General features: G+C 36.6%; 1 protein-coding gene across 1 annotated transcript; it reads right to left on the bottom strand.

Annotated features, from left to right (window-relative positions):
- Positions 1-5,235: 5,235 nt before the first annotated feature.
- On the bottom strand, positions 5,236-15,964 carry LOC18031685 (short integuments 2, mitochondrial). The gene is made up of 9 exons (XM_024181326.1): positions 15,945-15,964; positions 15,639-15,825; positions 15,424-15,528; positions 15,234-15,311; positions 14,724-14,865; positions 14,500-14,570; positions 13,325-13,421; positions 6,646-6,860; positions 5,236-5,858 (listed from the first exon to the last, which is right to left on the bottom strand). The coding sequence occupies exons 2-9, from the start codon at positions 15,804-15,806 to the stop codon at positions 5,607-5,609; spliced, it is 1,128 nt and encodes a 375-aa protein (XP_024037094.1). The 5' UTR covers positions 15,807-15,825; positions 15,945-15,964; the 3' UTR covers positions 5,236-5,606.
- Positions 15,965-16,212: the final 248 nt, after the last annotated feature.

The raw sequence follows: 16,212 nt of genomic DNA, 5'->3' as shown, positions 1-16,212 counted from the left end.
ATTATTACTCACCTCAGAATGAGTGAATTCAAAGTTGCATTGTGCTCAGTGATGATTGAATGCAGATCAAGGTGTAGGTATTCAAAGACAAAAAACACATCTGTCTACTATTCTGTCCAGCAATGTACATCCAAATTATCACAAAAATTCAGTTGCCAAAATAAAAACTGAAGAAAAAATAATAGTTATAATGATAATAATAAAAACAAATCCACAGGTGGGCGGCAGTACAAACAAGTACAACAACATTGCTAGACTAAAAGGTTTTAGTATGTATAATGGTTCACTGGTTCAGTCAAAATGCATTTACTGCATACACGAGTTTGAGTAACTCATAGTGACATGAAGCCGCATACTAGATAATAATTTACAATTCTAGTTCCAAACAATAAACCACAGATTTCGACATTATTGCAGTTAAAACTGCTAGCCATTTTGTAACCAATCATTACTTTATTCAATTGACTCAATTATATAGCACTAAATCACATGTATTGAAAATTAAAAACAACAAAAACTTGTGTCAAATCAAAGTGCTGAATAAGAAAATCATAAAGACAAGAAATTTAAAATGCTTGCAGCAATCAAATGGCCTCACAATTCTACACAAACTCTCCATCTATCACTAATCCCCTTGCTTCTTGAGCAATTATTACTGCCATCCACTATTTCCACTTCTAAGTAAATATAATGTCGATAGTCCAAAACCAAATTATCTTGTACAAGTTTCCTAAATGACATCTTTTGGTCGTTGAAAATAAAAAAGGAAATATATGTACTGCATTTTTCATTAAAATTGTAACTCATATCCCCACATAAGCACAACTCCAATACTTGAGCTTTTGTACCAAATTTTCCAGGTCATTCAAGATAGATTCTAATGTTACTTGTTAGAATCACACAAATTATCAAAACACATATTCTGATAGTATCGTACTCAACAAGGTGTAGCAGTCAAGGTTTGAGTGGTAAATCACCTTTCATTCGGCCAATTTCAATTCAAGGCAGTAAATTTATGGTGCTGAAACAAACAGCAACAAAGGCGTGATGCAACAGCAGCACAGCATCATTGGCATTAGCCTCATCTAAGAGCGCACCAGAGGGACTGCAATCAAGCCTGGTAAACAACTCTTCACTCTTTTTTGCTTGCTTTGACTGGTTCAATCTTGAGGAAGGTTTGTATTAAGCAAAAATATGGGTTGTGTACGCTAGTCGTGAGAGAAAATTGGGGGTTGTGTTACGCGATTGGTTGTGAGTGGTTTGGACGATTTAAGTTTTTAATTAGGGCAATTTCATAACTACACATTACAAAAGGCATATATGAGGAATTTTAGAGTATGGGAGTGTATTTAGATAAATAGTGTATTTTTGGGGTATGCCATGGACAAATCCCTGGATGAGTCATATCAAACATGCGACTATACAAGACTGACATTGGTGGAGAAGATTGGACATGGAACTTACTATCAAGTTAATCTTAAAAGCTTTTGCAAAATTTCCCGAGGCAAATTCAACAGTACCGTATACGGGAACAGTACCGTATACGTGAACAGTACCGCATCCCCCCAAGTATGAACCGTCAGCTCTAATACCACTTGATGTGCGCAGAATGCGGAATCAAGCGCACCAAATAATTACAGAAAAATAAAGGACACAAGGATTTAACGTGGTTCGGTAATTAAACTCACATCCACGGAGGCAAGAAAGAATAATTGTTTATTTAACAATTAATAGAGTATAAATATTTGAGTAACGAATCTCACTTCCCAGAAACCCAAATATACCAAGTATTCTCACACTTTGGAGGAAAAATAAATTCCCCAGACACACTTCTCTCTCTTCTCTCAAAAGCTTAGAAACTTAAAAGTTTAACAAATTTTTGGGATACTTAGAATGAAAGAAGTGCCATCTATTTATAGGGAAAACAATGGCACTATTACACCAACCCCTCTACTATTCCACCTAACCTAAGCAAATTGTCAATGGTGTCCATTTGGCAAATTTGTCAAATTTGCCAACTTTTCATTTTTTTCTTCAATTGTTTGGTAGCTCTTTAAAAATTTGCATGCTTTCTTGAATTTGAATTTGAATTTGAATGACACGTGCATGATTTTTCAACAATAACTTGACTGGAAAACCGTATGACGTAGTCCATAAATGTAGAGATCAATACGATCTGAAAATTAATTGTGAAATTTTCGTCGTAGCAATCAAAATTCGATTGTGATGATGAAACTTCGATTCTTGCTATTCACGTGTGTGTATAAACCAATTTTTTTTTCGTGGGGTCTCTTTTGATTCTGCTATTGAGATATAGCCAATGATAATTCCTGAGAGCGATAAACCAATTATAAAGCTTCAAAATCTACTACAGCCGGAAGCAATGCAACAATTAAGTTTCAAAAGCAATTCAATCTTTCATCGTTTTCGGCGGGAAAATAGATGTTGAAACTTCAATAGAACAAAAGGATCCAACAAGCTTACGATTTTTACGTTAAGTTTCTAATTACTCAAAGTTATATAATAGCTTGATTTGTAAAAGGGCAATAGCAAGTTGTAGATTTAATTTCAATAAGTTGCTAAAGTAAAATCACAGATTGCTAGCATTTGCTTAACTAGATGGACAGCCGTCTTCTGCTTCTTTTTTCTTTTGTTGTTTTTTAAGAGGTAGCAGGTTGGCTAAACCTCATGATTCTTTTCTTTAATCGAAATTAAATGAGATCTAAAGCTTCCATAATAGTACAATACTAGTCCAGAGTCCAAGGACTTGGTTGAATGGTTTTTGATCATATGTCATATAAGTTCAAATCTTAAAGAATAAAATATTGAAATGCAACTCAAATTAGCTTTAAATATATGAGTTCTGTCTGAAAGACCAAACAAACTCTCATTTATAAAGTAATTCTCATCTTGGATTAGTCTCTGGAATTATGGTTAATTCGGTTTAAATTATTACTTCACCAGAGCTTGTTATTGGATTCCATTTGGTGATTTTGACGGGTCTAACTATTTTATCCCTTTGTTTGACGATTGCCAAAGTTTTCCAGTAGTGCTTTTGAAGAATATTTGAAACTTAGGGGTGCTTTTTGTTTGAAATTCAATTCTCAAAGAAAGAACCAAGATAGCTTTGTCATATGGGTCATGGATGAAATTGGTATTAATGTAAAATGGAAGAACTAGAGACCATTGAACCCAATTCAAGTCTTGAAAGGCAATTTTAGTGTTTTATCATGAAGTACAGCCTTTATCAAAGTTTAAATTGTTCCGTACTTTGCTCATCCCCCGTTTGTTCGTGCAAGGTTACTTATCTCATGCACTTCTCGAAAGTAAATGTATTTATCACTTACATATTTGTTCACGTCATGTGGGAAGAAGTTAAATGTCTTAAAATTGTATTATCCATCTCTTTGTCGACCGAGTATTGATATTAGGCTTATATTGTATTTACTAATTAGTAATCGGAATGAATTGGAATTAAAATAAAAAATGAGAATTAAAATAAATTATTTGCTTTCATTGTAGGAATCGGAATTAGAATAAACTGTATTATCACTGATATGTTTACTTTATATTGAAATCGAATTTGATAGTTGCAAGTTACTAAACTAACCTTAGTTTATTATTGTCAGTGTAATAATAATAATATTTGTTTATAATCATTATATTGATAATAGTAATTATTATTCTTATTATTACTATAATAAGGGAAATTATTATTGTACCACTTTTTTTTTGTCTTATATTCATCCAACCACCACAAATTTCTAACATGTTTTTCGCACCACCTTTCTATTTAAATTTGTATCAATCAGCCACTTTTTCACTAACACTGTTAAATAATTTAAACGAAATGATAATTTTACTCCTAAATAAATTTTAAAAAAATTCTTTTATAAAAACTTTAAAAATAAAAAATTATAATTATAGATATACCCCTCAATTTAATAAAGAAATAAATCTCAAAATTAGAATTTTTATTTTTAATAAAAATTTATAATTATAAAAGTAATTACAAAATTTTGGGATTTAATAAAAATCTCTAAATTATTAAAATTTTGGGATTTTTTAATAAATAAATTCAATTATTTTAATAAAATTTTGAAAAATTATAATTTTTTAATACATAAATTCAATTATTTTTATTAAAATTTTGCAAAATTATAAATTATTAATAAAAATAATTATTAAAATTGTACAAAATCCAAATTTAATAAAAATCAGCTGAGCACCTCTATTTCGAATTTATTTTTTATTAAATTTAGGGATATTTTATTAATTATAATTTTTTAATTTTCAAAACTTTTATAAGACAAAATGGTCTTTTTTAAGGATAAAATTATCATTTCGTTTAAATTATTTAACAACGTTAGTGCAAAAGTAGCTAACTGATACAAATTTAAAAAGAAAAGTAGTGCAGAGAACATGTTAGAAATTTGTAGTGATTGGATGAATATAAGGCAAAAGAAAAGTGATGCAATGATAATTCTCCTTCCTAATAATAATAATAAGTATTAATTATAATGATTAATAACTATAATTAATACTAACAATAACAATTTACTACTACTATTATTATTATGAAAAAATTATTGTTGATAATAATAATAATATGAATAATAATAAGAAATGATAAAATCAAAATTTCAAAATTTAAATGAGAGTAATATATAAGAGAATGTGATTCTCATTCTCACCTTCCTCATGGAAATGAAAACTTTAGTAATCATTTTTTATTTTAGATGGAACCCGCCACTTTATTCTCGTTCCACCTCTCATTTAAACAAATAAACATTATCATTTATTCTTATTCTTTAATTTCTATGTTCATTCCCAATAAGTAAACACACGATCAGAGTTTTTTGACACTTGAAACCTAATATGTATGACTTGAGACATACCAAGTAGATTGGAAGCCTTTCATATTAGACTAACTAAAGTTTGCAATGCTCCACCTTAAAGTGATTGATAAATACTAATTACTGTAATTTAAAAGTTAAGTTGATTTAATCTCATAATAATTTAATAAAAACTAATAATATCTTTATCATTTTTATCAAAATTATTATTTGAAATTATATTTACCATACGTGGTCAACTTTCATTTCATATATAATTATTGTTGTTTTTTCTCAACTATTGTTACTTGAAAACTACGTCACTTTGGTACCAAACAGAGCCTAACCTTTGTAAAGGATAAGAACATTCATGTATATTATGATTTTGATTGGTGCGAAGTACATTCGATAAAGCAAATGGGTTTCCGTACAATCATGCATATTAAAAGATGTTGGAGGATAATTAAGGTAATCAATTGTGTTAAGCTATCTACCTGAAGTATAGGTTGTAGAGATTCTTGCATATTTGCATGTAGACTCAGTTATGTGATCTAAATGCATACAAAAATCATAGTTTTGAATGAAGGGAAAACCCTAAATTGATAAATGCTAACCTAAATAAATAAATGTGAATGTGCTGCCTATATGCCTATGTTATGGGACATGACTAGTATACAAGGCTGGCATTTGATAGAGATTACGGAAGATTGGACTTGGAACCTAGCTATCAGGTTGATCTTAAAATCTTTAGCAAAGGTCCCCAAGACAAATTCAAAAGCCAGAGTTGGCATCAGGGACATCATCAAGAATGAAAGGACCGAGTTTACCAGTCCTAAATAAAGTAAGAAACTTTTTTGATACCATTAACCGAGCCTCTGATGCTTTGTGAGGTATCTTCAAGGCCCTCTGCAGCACTTCAAACTGCTGTTCAATTAAGCTTTCCAAGTCATTCTCATCTTCCACATTACCATCGAATTCGGACAGAGATACATGTAGTGCACGTTGGACTCCTGTCACAAGATCCTGGAAGTGAACAGGTGGTGGAAGGTCAGGAATAACCAAGGATATAAAAATAATTACAAAACAAAAAGAGTGCTCAGGACTACCACACAGCTAAAATTTACATTGTTCACAAATACCAATTCGAAACACAACCCTTCACACAAAATTCTTGAGGGTTCTCTTCATGGTAAATTTTACAATCTCTTTATTGAAGTTAGAGAGGTCTACTCTTCGAAATTAACACTAATCAATACATAAAAAAGAAATATTCAGAAATTGAAAGAAACATATTCTTTGAATTTTCATTCATTAAACATAATTGATAATAATTTTCTAAAATTTCTAAACTTGATTGATGACAGAGAAAGTTAAGATGAATTACAAACAATCTCCAATTTGATGAGTTTTGTTGAGTTTCATGCATTTTCTCTACGGTCATGATCACATATAACAGACCCGCCTGAAGCCTTACAATGGCTTCGCACGACTCTGCGGTGCTGGATTCCTAGCACAGTCCAATCTACAATCTCCAATGGATAAAATGGGACAATTTTATAAGGGTGATTTCTACAAACCTCGTGGTCTATAGTACCACGTTTCTCTTTATTAGATGGTGAAATACCTTGAGGATCACCTTTTTTATAGTAAAAGACTAATACAGATAATGGAAAAGTGAACAAAAATGACTTTTAGGAAATAAAGGCACAATTCTTACGGACCAAGAAAACATTAGGGAGGATAATTTTCAGCAAAAAACAGTTTGTGATGGCTTTGATCATCCCACATTATAGGAGCAGACCTTCATTACCTCAATGTACGTCACATCAGATGCATTAGGCGGTTTCCTCCTCTTTGGGCGAAGATCTTTAAGATTATACTCATGCTTGATCTCAGTTTCACTCTGACTCACTTCTGTTCTGTTATTCAGGTGCCTCCAGTGAAGGGGAGTGCCTCGGGTATTTAGAACTGCGAGCAAGTATTGAGCAATGCGCTCCTCACCCACAACTGAATCTTTAATAGAACCTGCAAATCCATTATAGTACACAAATTATTTTACAGGAAAAGCAAGATACAGACAACTAATATGATGTGGCTTGATGTGCGAGATTGTGCATGTGTGTGGTGACAAGATTCTCAGATGCCACCACACCAAATCATAACTAGAAACATAGTACGCAAATAAACTAATTTCCAAGAAAAGTTTTAGCAAAAATATGGTGGGTGTGTTTGGTATCGTTCTCAAAATAGTACTTTAAAAAAAAAATCACATAGGTTTGAATTTGGTTTATCTGAGATTGGAGAGCTTGTTTGATATGCTCTATAAAAATAGTTTTCTAAAACTAAAAACAATAGAAATATGTTTCAGTATTTTTATTAAAATGAGTACAACAGCTGTTCTCATGGAAAAGCTAAGTTTGTTTCCCAAAATATAAGTTATAATCCCAACTTTAACGTAAACTTGGAGTTCCACCCCCCCCCCCCCCCCCCCCCTTCCCCCAACAAGACGCATTTTTTGAAGTACATACCAAAATTGTTTTCTAAAGCCTTTATGATTTCAAAATATAAAAATAAAATTATGAAAATGAAGCCCAACAGCCACTAGACAGTTTATTCCAAGTTTAAGGAGACATCCACATGCTATTTTCACAATAGAAACACAACTCTATTCACAATCCATATAAATTGGTGAAAGTATGAGGGACAAATGCCTCAAGTTTTCATAAGATACTTATACAGAGATCATGAAGGTAGCACTTGCTTATGAGTACAAAACATTGGTAGGATAAGAGACCCCAATTGGTCAATCCTATAGATTAAGATATTTAATTATAACAAAATACACCTCGTTAACAGAATCCCAGCAAAAGAAAGTCATGGATCTGTTAGGCCACAAGTGCGTTTCACATATGCAAGGCGCAAGGGTAATTCTGGAAATACCCATCGTGGCTGACGTGGCATTAAGTAGTATAGAGAGAGGAGTTTGTTATGCATTTCTGTTAGTAATAAGTTGATGGTTTTCGGTTTTGATAATTTGTTAGAGTTTTTCTGTTATTCTATTTTGGCGTAGAAGTGAGGAGGTTATATGGGAGGAGCTAGTTTTTTGGGGGGGGGATCCAGAGAATTATTTTGTAGTGAGCTTGCTCATTTTGGGAGAGATACCAAGCCTCTCGAATGCTTGGGTGTTTTGGGTTTATTTCTGTTGATAAATACAAGTTTTCCTACTTCCAACAACACTCTGCTCTCTACTGGGTTGTTTATTTAACCATTTCAATTCTGGGCTTATCAAATTGGTATCAGAGCATTCACGTACCTTGAAAATGACTGGCAAAAATGTTGCTCAACGAATGGATTCCATGGAGGAGGCAATGGTTGCTGCGCAGGAGGAGTTTCAACGGGAAATGGGATCGTTGAAGGATGAAATACAGACGATGAACAAACGATTCGAACAGTTCATCAAACTTCAGGAGGATACGGGAGGTTCGAACTCGTATAAAGGGGAAAAGATGCTCAGTCCCAACTTCGGCGGTGGGTCGAGCTCAGGCGGAACTCGCCATGATTTCCGATTCCGGAAACTTGAAATGCCACTGTTCGATGGCTCAAATCCGGATGGCTGGATTCTGAAGGCTGAACGATATTTTTCCGTAAATCGATTATCCAATGAAGAAAAAACTTGAGGCGGCAATAATAGCTTTCGAGGGAGATGCTCTGTTGTGGTATCAATGGGAGAATAGGAAGAGATCCATAGCGGTTTGGGAAGAGATGAGGGTCCTAATCTTGAAACAATTCCGAGTAATCCAAGCGGGTTCCCTCTATGAACAATGGCTAGCCCTTACTCAAGGTAGCAGTGTGCGAGAATACCGCCGAAAATTCATCGAACTGTCGGCGCCGTTGGAGAACATTACAGACGAACTAGCTCTGGGAAATTTTATCAACAGATTGAAGCCTGAAATCCGGGTCGAGGTTCGGATCATGGAACCCAGTAATTTGGGCCGGGCCATGGACTTAGCCCAAAAGATTGAGGAGAAACTATGGGTGACCAAGACCCACAAAGCAGACAGTGGGTTTCATCGAGTAGGAGGGTCAACACGAGGTGTGAACCTCCATTCTGAAGCTTCGCGACCTTCGATTGGGGCAACTCACAACACGGCTCAATTTTCGGGAGAGATTAGGCGGTTGTCCGATTCAGAATTACAGAAGAAAAGAGAGAAGGGACTCTGTTATCGATGTGATGAAAAGTGGGCACCTGGGCATCGCTGCAAGAAGAAAGAATTGACTGTCCTTCTCACCTACGACATGGACGAAGCAGAGCAGGAAGAGGAAGAAGGTTCGGGTGAAGTCGATCCCGAACTGGAAACGGCCGAAATTAATCAAGTGGTAGAGGTCTCCCTTAACTCGGTGGTTGGTCTGACTACACCAAAGACGATGAAGCTTAAAGGGACTATCGGGGAGCAAGAGGTGGTGGTACTGATTGATTCAGGTGCAACCCACAATTTTATTTCTCTAGATTTGGTTAGTAAGATGCAGATACCCATTGTTAAAACTGGGGCTTATGGGGTGACCATGGGTACTGAAGCGGCTGTAAAGGGAGAAGGTTTATGTCGGGGAGTGACTATTCATCTACAGGGAATAGATATTGTAGAGGAATTCTTGCCGCTTGGGTTGGGGAGCTCGGATGTTATATTAGGAGTACAGTGGCTTGAAACTTTGGGGATGACACACACAAATTGGAAGACACAGGTGATGAAGTTCATGGTCGGAAATGAATCTGTTACTCTACGAGGGGATCTTTCCCTTGGCAAAAATTTGGTTTCATTGAAGGCAATGATGCGCACCATTAAACACGAGGGAGCTGGAATTCTGGTGGAATGTAATCAATTTGAAGGTTTGTGCGAAGTGAGCCCTGAGGTGCCAACGGATCTAAACCAAGTCCTAGCAGAATACGAATTGGTTTTTAACATGCCCATGGGCTTACCACCTACCAGGGGACATGAGCATTCCATTTTGCTCAAAGATGGCAGTCAACCTGTTAGTGTCCGACCATACCGCTATCCTCATGCCCAGAAAGATGAGATTGAAAGACTGATTCAGGAGATGTTAGATGCGGGAATAATCCAAGTCAGCAATAGTCCATTCTCGAGCCCAGTTTTGTTGGTTAAGAAGAAAGACGGATCGTGGCGTTTTTGTGTGGATTACAGGGCTCTCAACAAAGCGACGGTACCAGATAAGTATCCCATCCCTGTCATTGACGAACTCCTAGATGAGTTACATGGTGCCAGAATTTTTTCCAAGCTAGATTTAAAGTCGGGCTACCATCAAATCAGAGTCAGTAGTCAGGATGTCCATAAGACTGCTTTTCGAACGCGTGATGGCCACTACGAGTTCCTCGTCATGCCTTTCGGACTAACGAATGCCCCGGCGACTTTCCAATCCTTGATGAATGATGTCTTCCGGCCTTATCTTCAGAAGTTTGTGCTAGTGTTCTTCGATGACATTCTAATTTACAGCCCTTCAATGGAATCCCATCAGCAGCACTTGGCTCTCGTCTTGGGAATATTGCAGGCCAACAGCCTTTATGCCAACCGAAAAAAATGTGAGTTTGGAAGGACTCAAGTGGCATACTTAGGCCATATCATCTCTGGACAAGGGGTGGCAGCGGATCCAAGTAAGATCCAGGCCATGAACTCGTGGCCGACGCCCACTAATCTGAAAGCATTAAGGGGATTTCTGGGATTGACGGGGTATTATAGAAAGTTTGTGGCTGGGTATGCTAGAATCGCATCGCCTTTGACTGATCAGCTCAAGAAAGATAGGTTTGGGTGGAGTTCAGAAGCTGCAGCGGCATTTGAAGAACTCAAACAAGCGATGTCTTCAGTCCCTGTGTTGGCAATGCCTGATTTCACAAAGCCATTTATTGTTGAGACTGATGCATCTGGTTTTGGGTTAGGGGCTGTTCTACTACAGGGGCAACAACCAGTAGCTTACTACAGCCAAGTTTTGGGGCCCCGGGCTCGCCTTAAGTCCATATATGAGAAAGAACTAATGGCCATAGTGTTTGCAATCCTGAAATGGCAGCCGTACTTGCTGGGAAGGCGATTCATTGTGCGAACAGACCAACAAAGCTTAAAATTCCTTTTGGAGCAGAGGATTGTTGGAGTTGAATATCAAAAATGGATCACCAAAATCATGGGATATGATTTCGATATTCAATATTGTAGTGGGGCAAGTAATCGAGTAGCGGATGCACTCTCACGCTTAACAGAACCAGCAGAGTGTTCAGCCTTGGCGATTCCTCAGTGGCAACATTGGGATTCCTTAAAGGTTGAGTTGGCAGAGGATACATTTCTGAAGAAACTAAGGGAAGACATAACTTCGGGTACACAATCTCATGTGGGGTTCTCAGTTGAGCATGGAGTATTGTTCTACAAGAGTCGGCTGGTTATTTCTCAGACTTCTAAACTTCTTTCTGCTCTCATAGGAGAGTTTCACACCACTCCGATTGGGGGACATTCGGGAGAAACAAAAACTTACCTACGCTTAGCAGCAGAATTGTATTGGATAGGTATGCGCAAGGATGTCACCAGATTTGTACGGGAATGCACCACCTGCCAGCAGAATAAGTACTTGGCCACTACTCCCGCGGGGTTACTTCAACCTATTCCACTACCAGCCCAGGTTTGGGAGGAAGTCACACTTGATTTTATTGAGGGGCTGCCTCGTTCTGAAGGGTGGGATGCCATCTTAGTAGTGGTAGACAGGCTAAGTAAGTATGCTCACTTTATAGGATTGAAACATCCTTTTTCTGCTGTTTCGGTTGCTAGAGTCTTTGTTCGTGAAATTGTTAGGCTTCATGGAATACCACAGTCAATTATCTCTGACCGAGATAGGATATTCTTGAGCCATTTTTGGAGTGAATTGTTCAAGCTACAGGGAACTACTCTCAAAAGAAGCACTGCCTATCATCCACAATCTGATGGACAAACAGAAGTTGTCAATCGTTGTCTGGAAACATATCTACGCTGCTTTGCTTCTGGAAAACCTCGAAGTTGGGCTCGCTGGTTGGCATGGGCTGAGTATTGGTATAATACTTCCTTCCACTCTTCTACACGTTGTACTCCATTTCGTGCTCTCTATGGAAGGGATCCACCCCCTCTTATTCGGTTTGAGCAAGGAGCTGCTTCGGTATCTTTGGTGGAACAGTTAATGGAGGATCGTGATGCCATACTGGACGATCTGAGGATGCAGTTGCTTCGTGCCCAGCAGCGGATGAAGTTGCAAGCTGATCAAAAGCGCCATCATGTAGATTTCAATGCAGGTGATTTGGTATTTCTGAAACTAAGACCTTACTGGCAGCGCTCCCTCGCTCAACGTAAGTTTGAGAAATTAGCTGCACGTTACTACGGTCCATTTAAGGTTCTTCAGCGTATCGGGAAGGTGGCATACAAACTAGAACTGCCTCAAACAGCAAAACTCCACCCTGTCTTTCATGTTTCGCAATTGAGGGCAGCACTTGGTGTGTCATCCTTTTCCCCCACTATCCCCCCACAGTTGACTCCTGAGCTTGAACTCGTGGTGGAACCTGAAAAATTGTTGGGAGTTCGTCCTAAGATTAATGGTCAATCCAGTGAAGTGGAGGTGCTGCTCAAATGGAAATCCTTGCCTGAGTTTGAGGCAACTTGGGAGGATTTTCATCTGATCCAACAACAATTTCCCGATTTCCACCTTGAGGACAAGGTGAAAGTTTGGGCGGATGGTAATGTTAGGCCACAAGTGCGTTTCACATATGCAAGGCGCAAGGGTAATTCTAGAAATACCCATCGTGGCTGACGTGGCATTAAGTAGTATAGAGAGAGGAGTTTGTTATGCATTTCTGTTAGTAATAAGTTGATGGTTTTCGGTTTTGATAATTTGTTAGAGTTTTTCTGTTATTCTATTTTGGTGTAGAAGTGAGGAGGTTATATGGGAGGAGCTGGTTTTTTGGGGGGGGGGGGGGATCCAGAGAATTATTTTGTAGTGAGCTTGCTCATTTTGGGAGAGATACCAAGCCTCTCGAATGCTTGGGTGTTTTGGGTTTATTTCTGTTGATAAATACAAGTTTTCCTACTTCCAACAACACTCTGCTCTCAACTGGGTTGTTTATTTAACCATTTCAGTTCTGGGCTTATCAGGATCTAATTTGAAATGAAACACCCACGGAAAAACAAAGCCTCAACATACATGAATAAAAACATATCATTTCGTATATTTTCTGCAGCAACTTGCCAAATTACGTTCTCCATTGCAGGGAAAAAAAAAGGCATAAATAAAGTCAAAAGCATTTCAATAGTTGCTACAAGGTAGTGAAGTAATATTAATTTCAGCAGAATTGTTGAAAAACTAATACATGCTCTGATATTGATATATACGACAAGTAAACCAGATGGCATTAAAAAGAATATAATAATATGAAAAAAATTAAAGAAAAATGTGGTTTTGAAAGAGGTTTCAACCTGAAAGAGCCAGTTTCAACCCTGTTTCGATATCTGGGATACTTGGAACCAATACACCTGGCGTGTCTAGAACATATATGCTAGGCCGATGAGCAATCTGTATTAAATTGAATAAGACAACATTAATACACAAAAATGCAAGACATTGATCACCAGCATAAAGCCAGAGAGAAATTTTTATTTTTCCCCTTCTTGAAACTAACCAGATTTTTTATTGGCCTTATAATAAGATAGGAAGACTATGGAGAAAGATACATACCAGGAAGGGAAAATAGTTCAAATTCAAATCTAAGAAACAAAGAAAAGAAAATTGTAAGAACTTGCCCTTTTTTACAGCTACATCTATACCAGAAACATGTCTGACATAAGGAGTCCAGGAGCAACGATCTGAGAAAAGGTACACAACACTTCTTTTGCTGTTTTTTTTTAAATTAAAAAATATATTAAAAAAGAAAAGAAAAGAAAGAAAACACTCTTTAATTAAAGGCCACATGGAAAGATGTCTACACCAACTCACATAAAAAGCCTCAAAATCTAGCTGCTGATAATAATTATAATATGAAAAATGAAATAAAAATAAAAACGGGCCATATATACTAGCTTAAACGTTTGACCCAAGTGTTAACTTAACATGATATGAGAGGTAGTTCAAAACAAGTGGTCTAGTGTTTGAATCCATCTCCCTCAATACCACTCTCCCCAAACCCCCACACACCACCCCGTTTGGGCTGTGTTAGTCAGCAGGTATATAGGCATAAGACAACAAGCCGATTGAAAGTTCAGTTCTCATATACCGGATGCAGCCAGACTCCTGCCTAGTTTTGCCCTGGCGCCTCACCCCCAAAACACCAAAAAATTTAAATTGTGTTTCTGTGCCTCTAATTGATTGTTTTTCATTTAATCAGCATGCCTTGAACATGATGGAATGTGTCAGGGCTTAAGTTTTTGGTTCAAATTGTAATTCCACACCATGGGAAGATGAATGCTGTGACAAAGTTACTACTTCACCAAAGTTCCAGCTAGTTCAAAGAGAAATAGGCATGTGTTTGCACGCAAGCATGATAAGAGAAAGAGAGAGGAAAGAAGGAATGGAGAGTGGCAGGATGAGACGGTACAAATAACTTCATGGCATGATGCCCAAGAAACTCAAAACGAAAAAGAGAGGGAGACCAGACCTTGAATCCTGCAATATCTTGAGTGACACCAGGCAATGGTCCAACCGTAGCTCGCTTAGTTTTCTCCTGCACTATGTAAAACATTCCAAACTGTTATTGCTCAATAGGCATGACTTTCCGGACAAACATGCTTATTAACAAAATTGAATTCCAAACTCAGACCCATCACAATTCGCAGAACATAACATCATATTGAATTAACAGAAAACTTAATAACATCTTACCAGGAAAACGAGACAATGCAATTTGATGAATTGAGTTGATTAAAGCCGATTTCCCGACGTTAGGAACACCCACAACCATTACAAGGAGAGTGGGCTCCCTTGAAATCACTTCCTTTAGTTTCAACTCCACAAGTTCAAGAAGCTTCATTACATGAACCAGGAAGAAACATTATCAGCAGGCATGAAAGTGAACCAAATAAAGCCGAGAAGCATCGAGTATAAATGCTACCATACTGACTATCACATCTCCAACCTCTACCATGCTATATTTTTACTTATAAAGAAACTTTGCACCATTTAATTAGCATGTGTATAGTTAAATTGAAATAAAAAAGTTTAACCAAAAATCTCTCTATTCCACTCTCTCATAGTATAACGGTCCAAGTCGCTTTTAAAGCTTCAAGTAGCAAGTTATATGCTTTTTTCAATTTGGTAGCTTAAACTACCAATAATTTGTAAAGCATAATACTTTAAAATAAAGTGGAATCATACACTAAGATAGTAACTAACCTTTTGAACAGAACTCCTACTATGTGCGTTTATCGCTATACAATCTTGCTTGCACGAATCAAAATGACGAACCCATTTCTACAAGAATTAAAAAAAAAAAAGATCATATACACATAATCAAGATAATATTCATATTCAATGCAATTGAATCCAAAACATTAAACAAGAAGCAGCAAAGGAGGCTAACTACATTCAAAATGTTGGGATTGGCCAAATCTTTCTTGTTTAAAGCAATGACACGGCGTTTAGCGGAGAGCTGTGGCTGCAGGCCAGGGTGGGCAGAAGACAGAGGAATCTGTTTATGGGAAAAAAAAAAAAAAAAAAACACAACAATGTAAAATAAGAGATTATAAAAAATAAATAAATAAAATACATATAAAGAATAAAAAGTTGATGGGCACGGACCCGAGAGTCACGGACTTCGATGACGAGGTCGGAGATCTTGAGGCGGTGTTTGATGGCGCGGGTGGCGGCAGCCATGTGGCCGGGGAACCAGTTGATGTTACCGCCACCTTTGGTGAATCCCATTTCTCCTAATCCCAAACCCTTCTTTATTATTCGCTTCAAACCCATCTCTCCTTTCTCACTAACACTAGCAAACAGAGATTACAGAAGCAAATATATGAACTCAACTCAACTCAACTCAACTCAAGAGCGGTGTTAGCATAGCCCAAAACCTTTGAGGGAGAGATAAAGAAATTAAAAATTTACCCCCAATTATGAACAATGAGTGCGTTTGCCCCGCACTGTATTTTTGGCACAGTGTGGATTATTTTATATAAAATAATATTATATTGTACTAATATTAAATTAAATTAGTAATACTTAAAATTTATTTAAATTTTAAAATAATTATTAAATAATTATTTTATATATTAATTTTTATAATATAAAAATGATTTAATAATATACTATTATAAAATAGTATAACATTATATTATTATATTGTTGTTATGATTTTATTATATTGCTTATTTTT

Source organism: Citrus clementina, unplaced genomic scaffold, assembly GCF_000493195.1.
Source record: "Citrus clementina cultivar Clemenules unplaced genomic scaffold, Citrus_clementina_v1.0 scaffold_9, whole genome shotgun sequence".
Lineage (NCBI taxonomy): Eukaryota > Viridiplantae > Streptophyta > Magnoliopsida > Sapindales > Rutaceae > Citrus > Citrus x clementina.
Note: the sequence above shows the minus strand (reverse complement) of the source record. Positions and strands in the feature narration are given on the sequence as shown.

Excerpts from the sequence above, each read along its gene's own strand:
- LOC18031685 (XM_024181326.1), bottom strand. The coding sequence starts at position 15,806 with ATGGGTTTGAAGCGAATAATAAAGAAGGGTTTGGGATTAGGAGAAATG. Across the intron at positions 14,571-14,723 it reads TGCATTGTCTCGTTTTCCTG|TGCAGGAGAAAACTAAGCGA; the intron begins GTAAGATGTTAT and ends TGTTTTACATAG. Across the intron at positions 6,861-13,324 it reads GTTGAAACTGGCTCTTTCAG|GTTCTATTAAAGATTCAGTT; the intron begins GTTGAAACCTCT and ends ATGGATTTGCAG.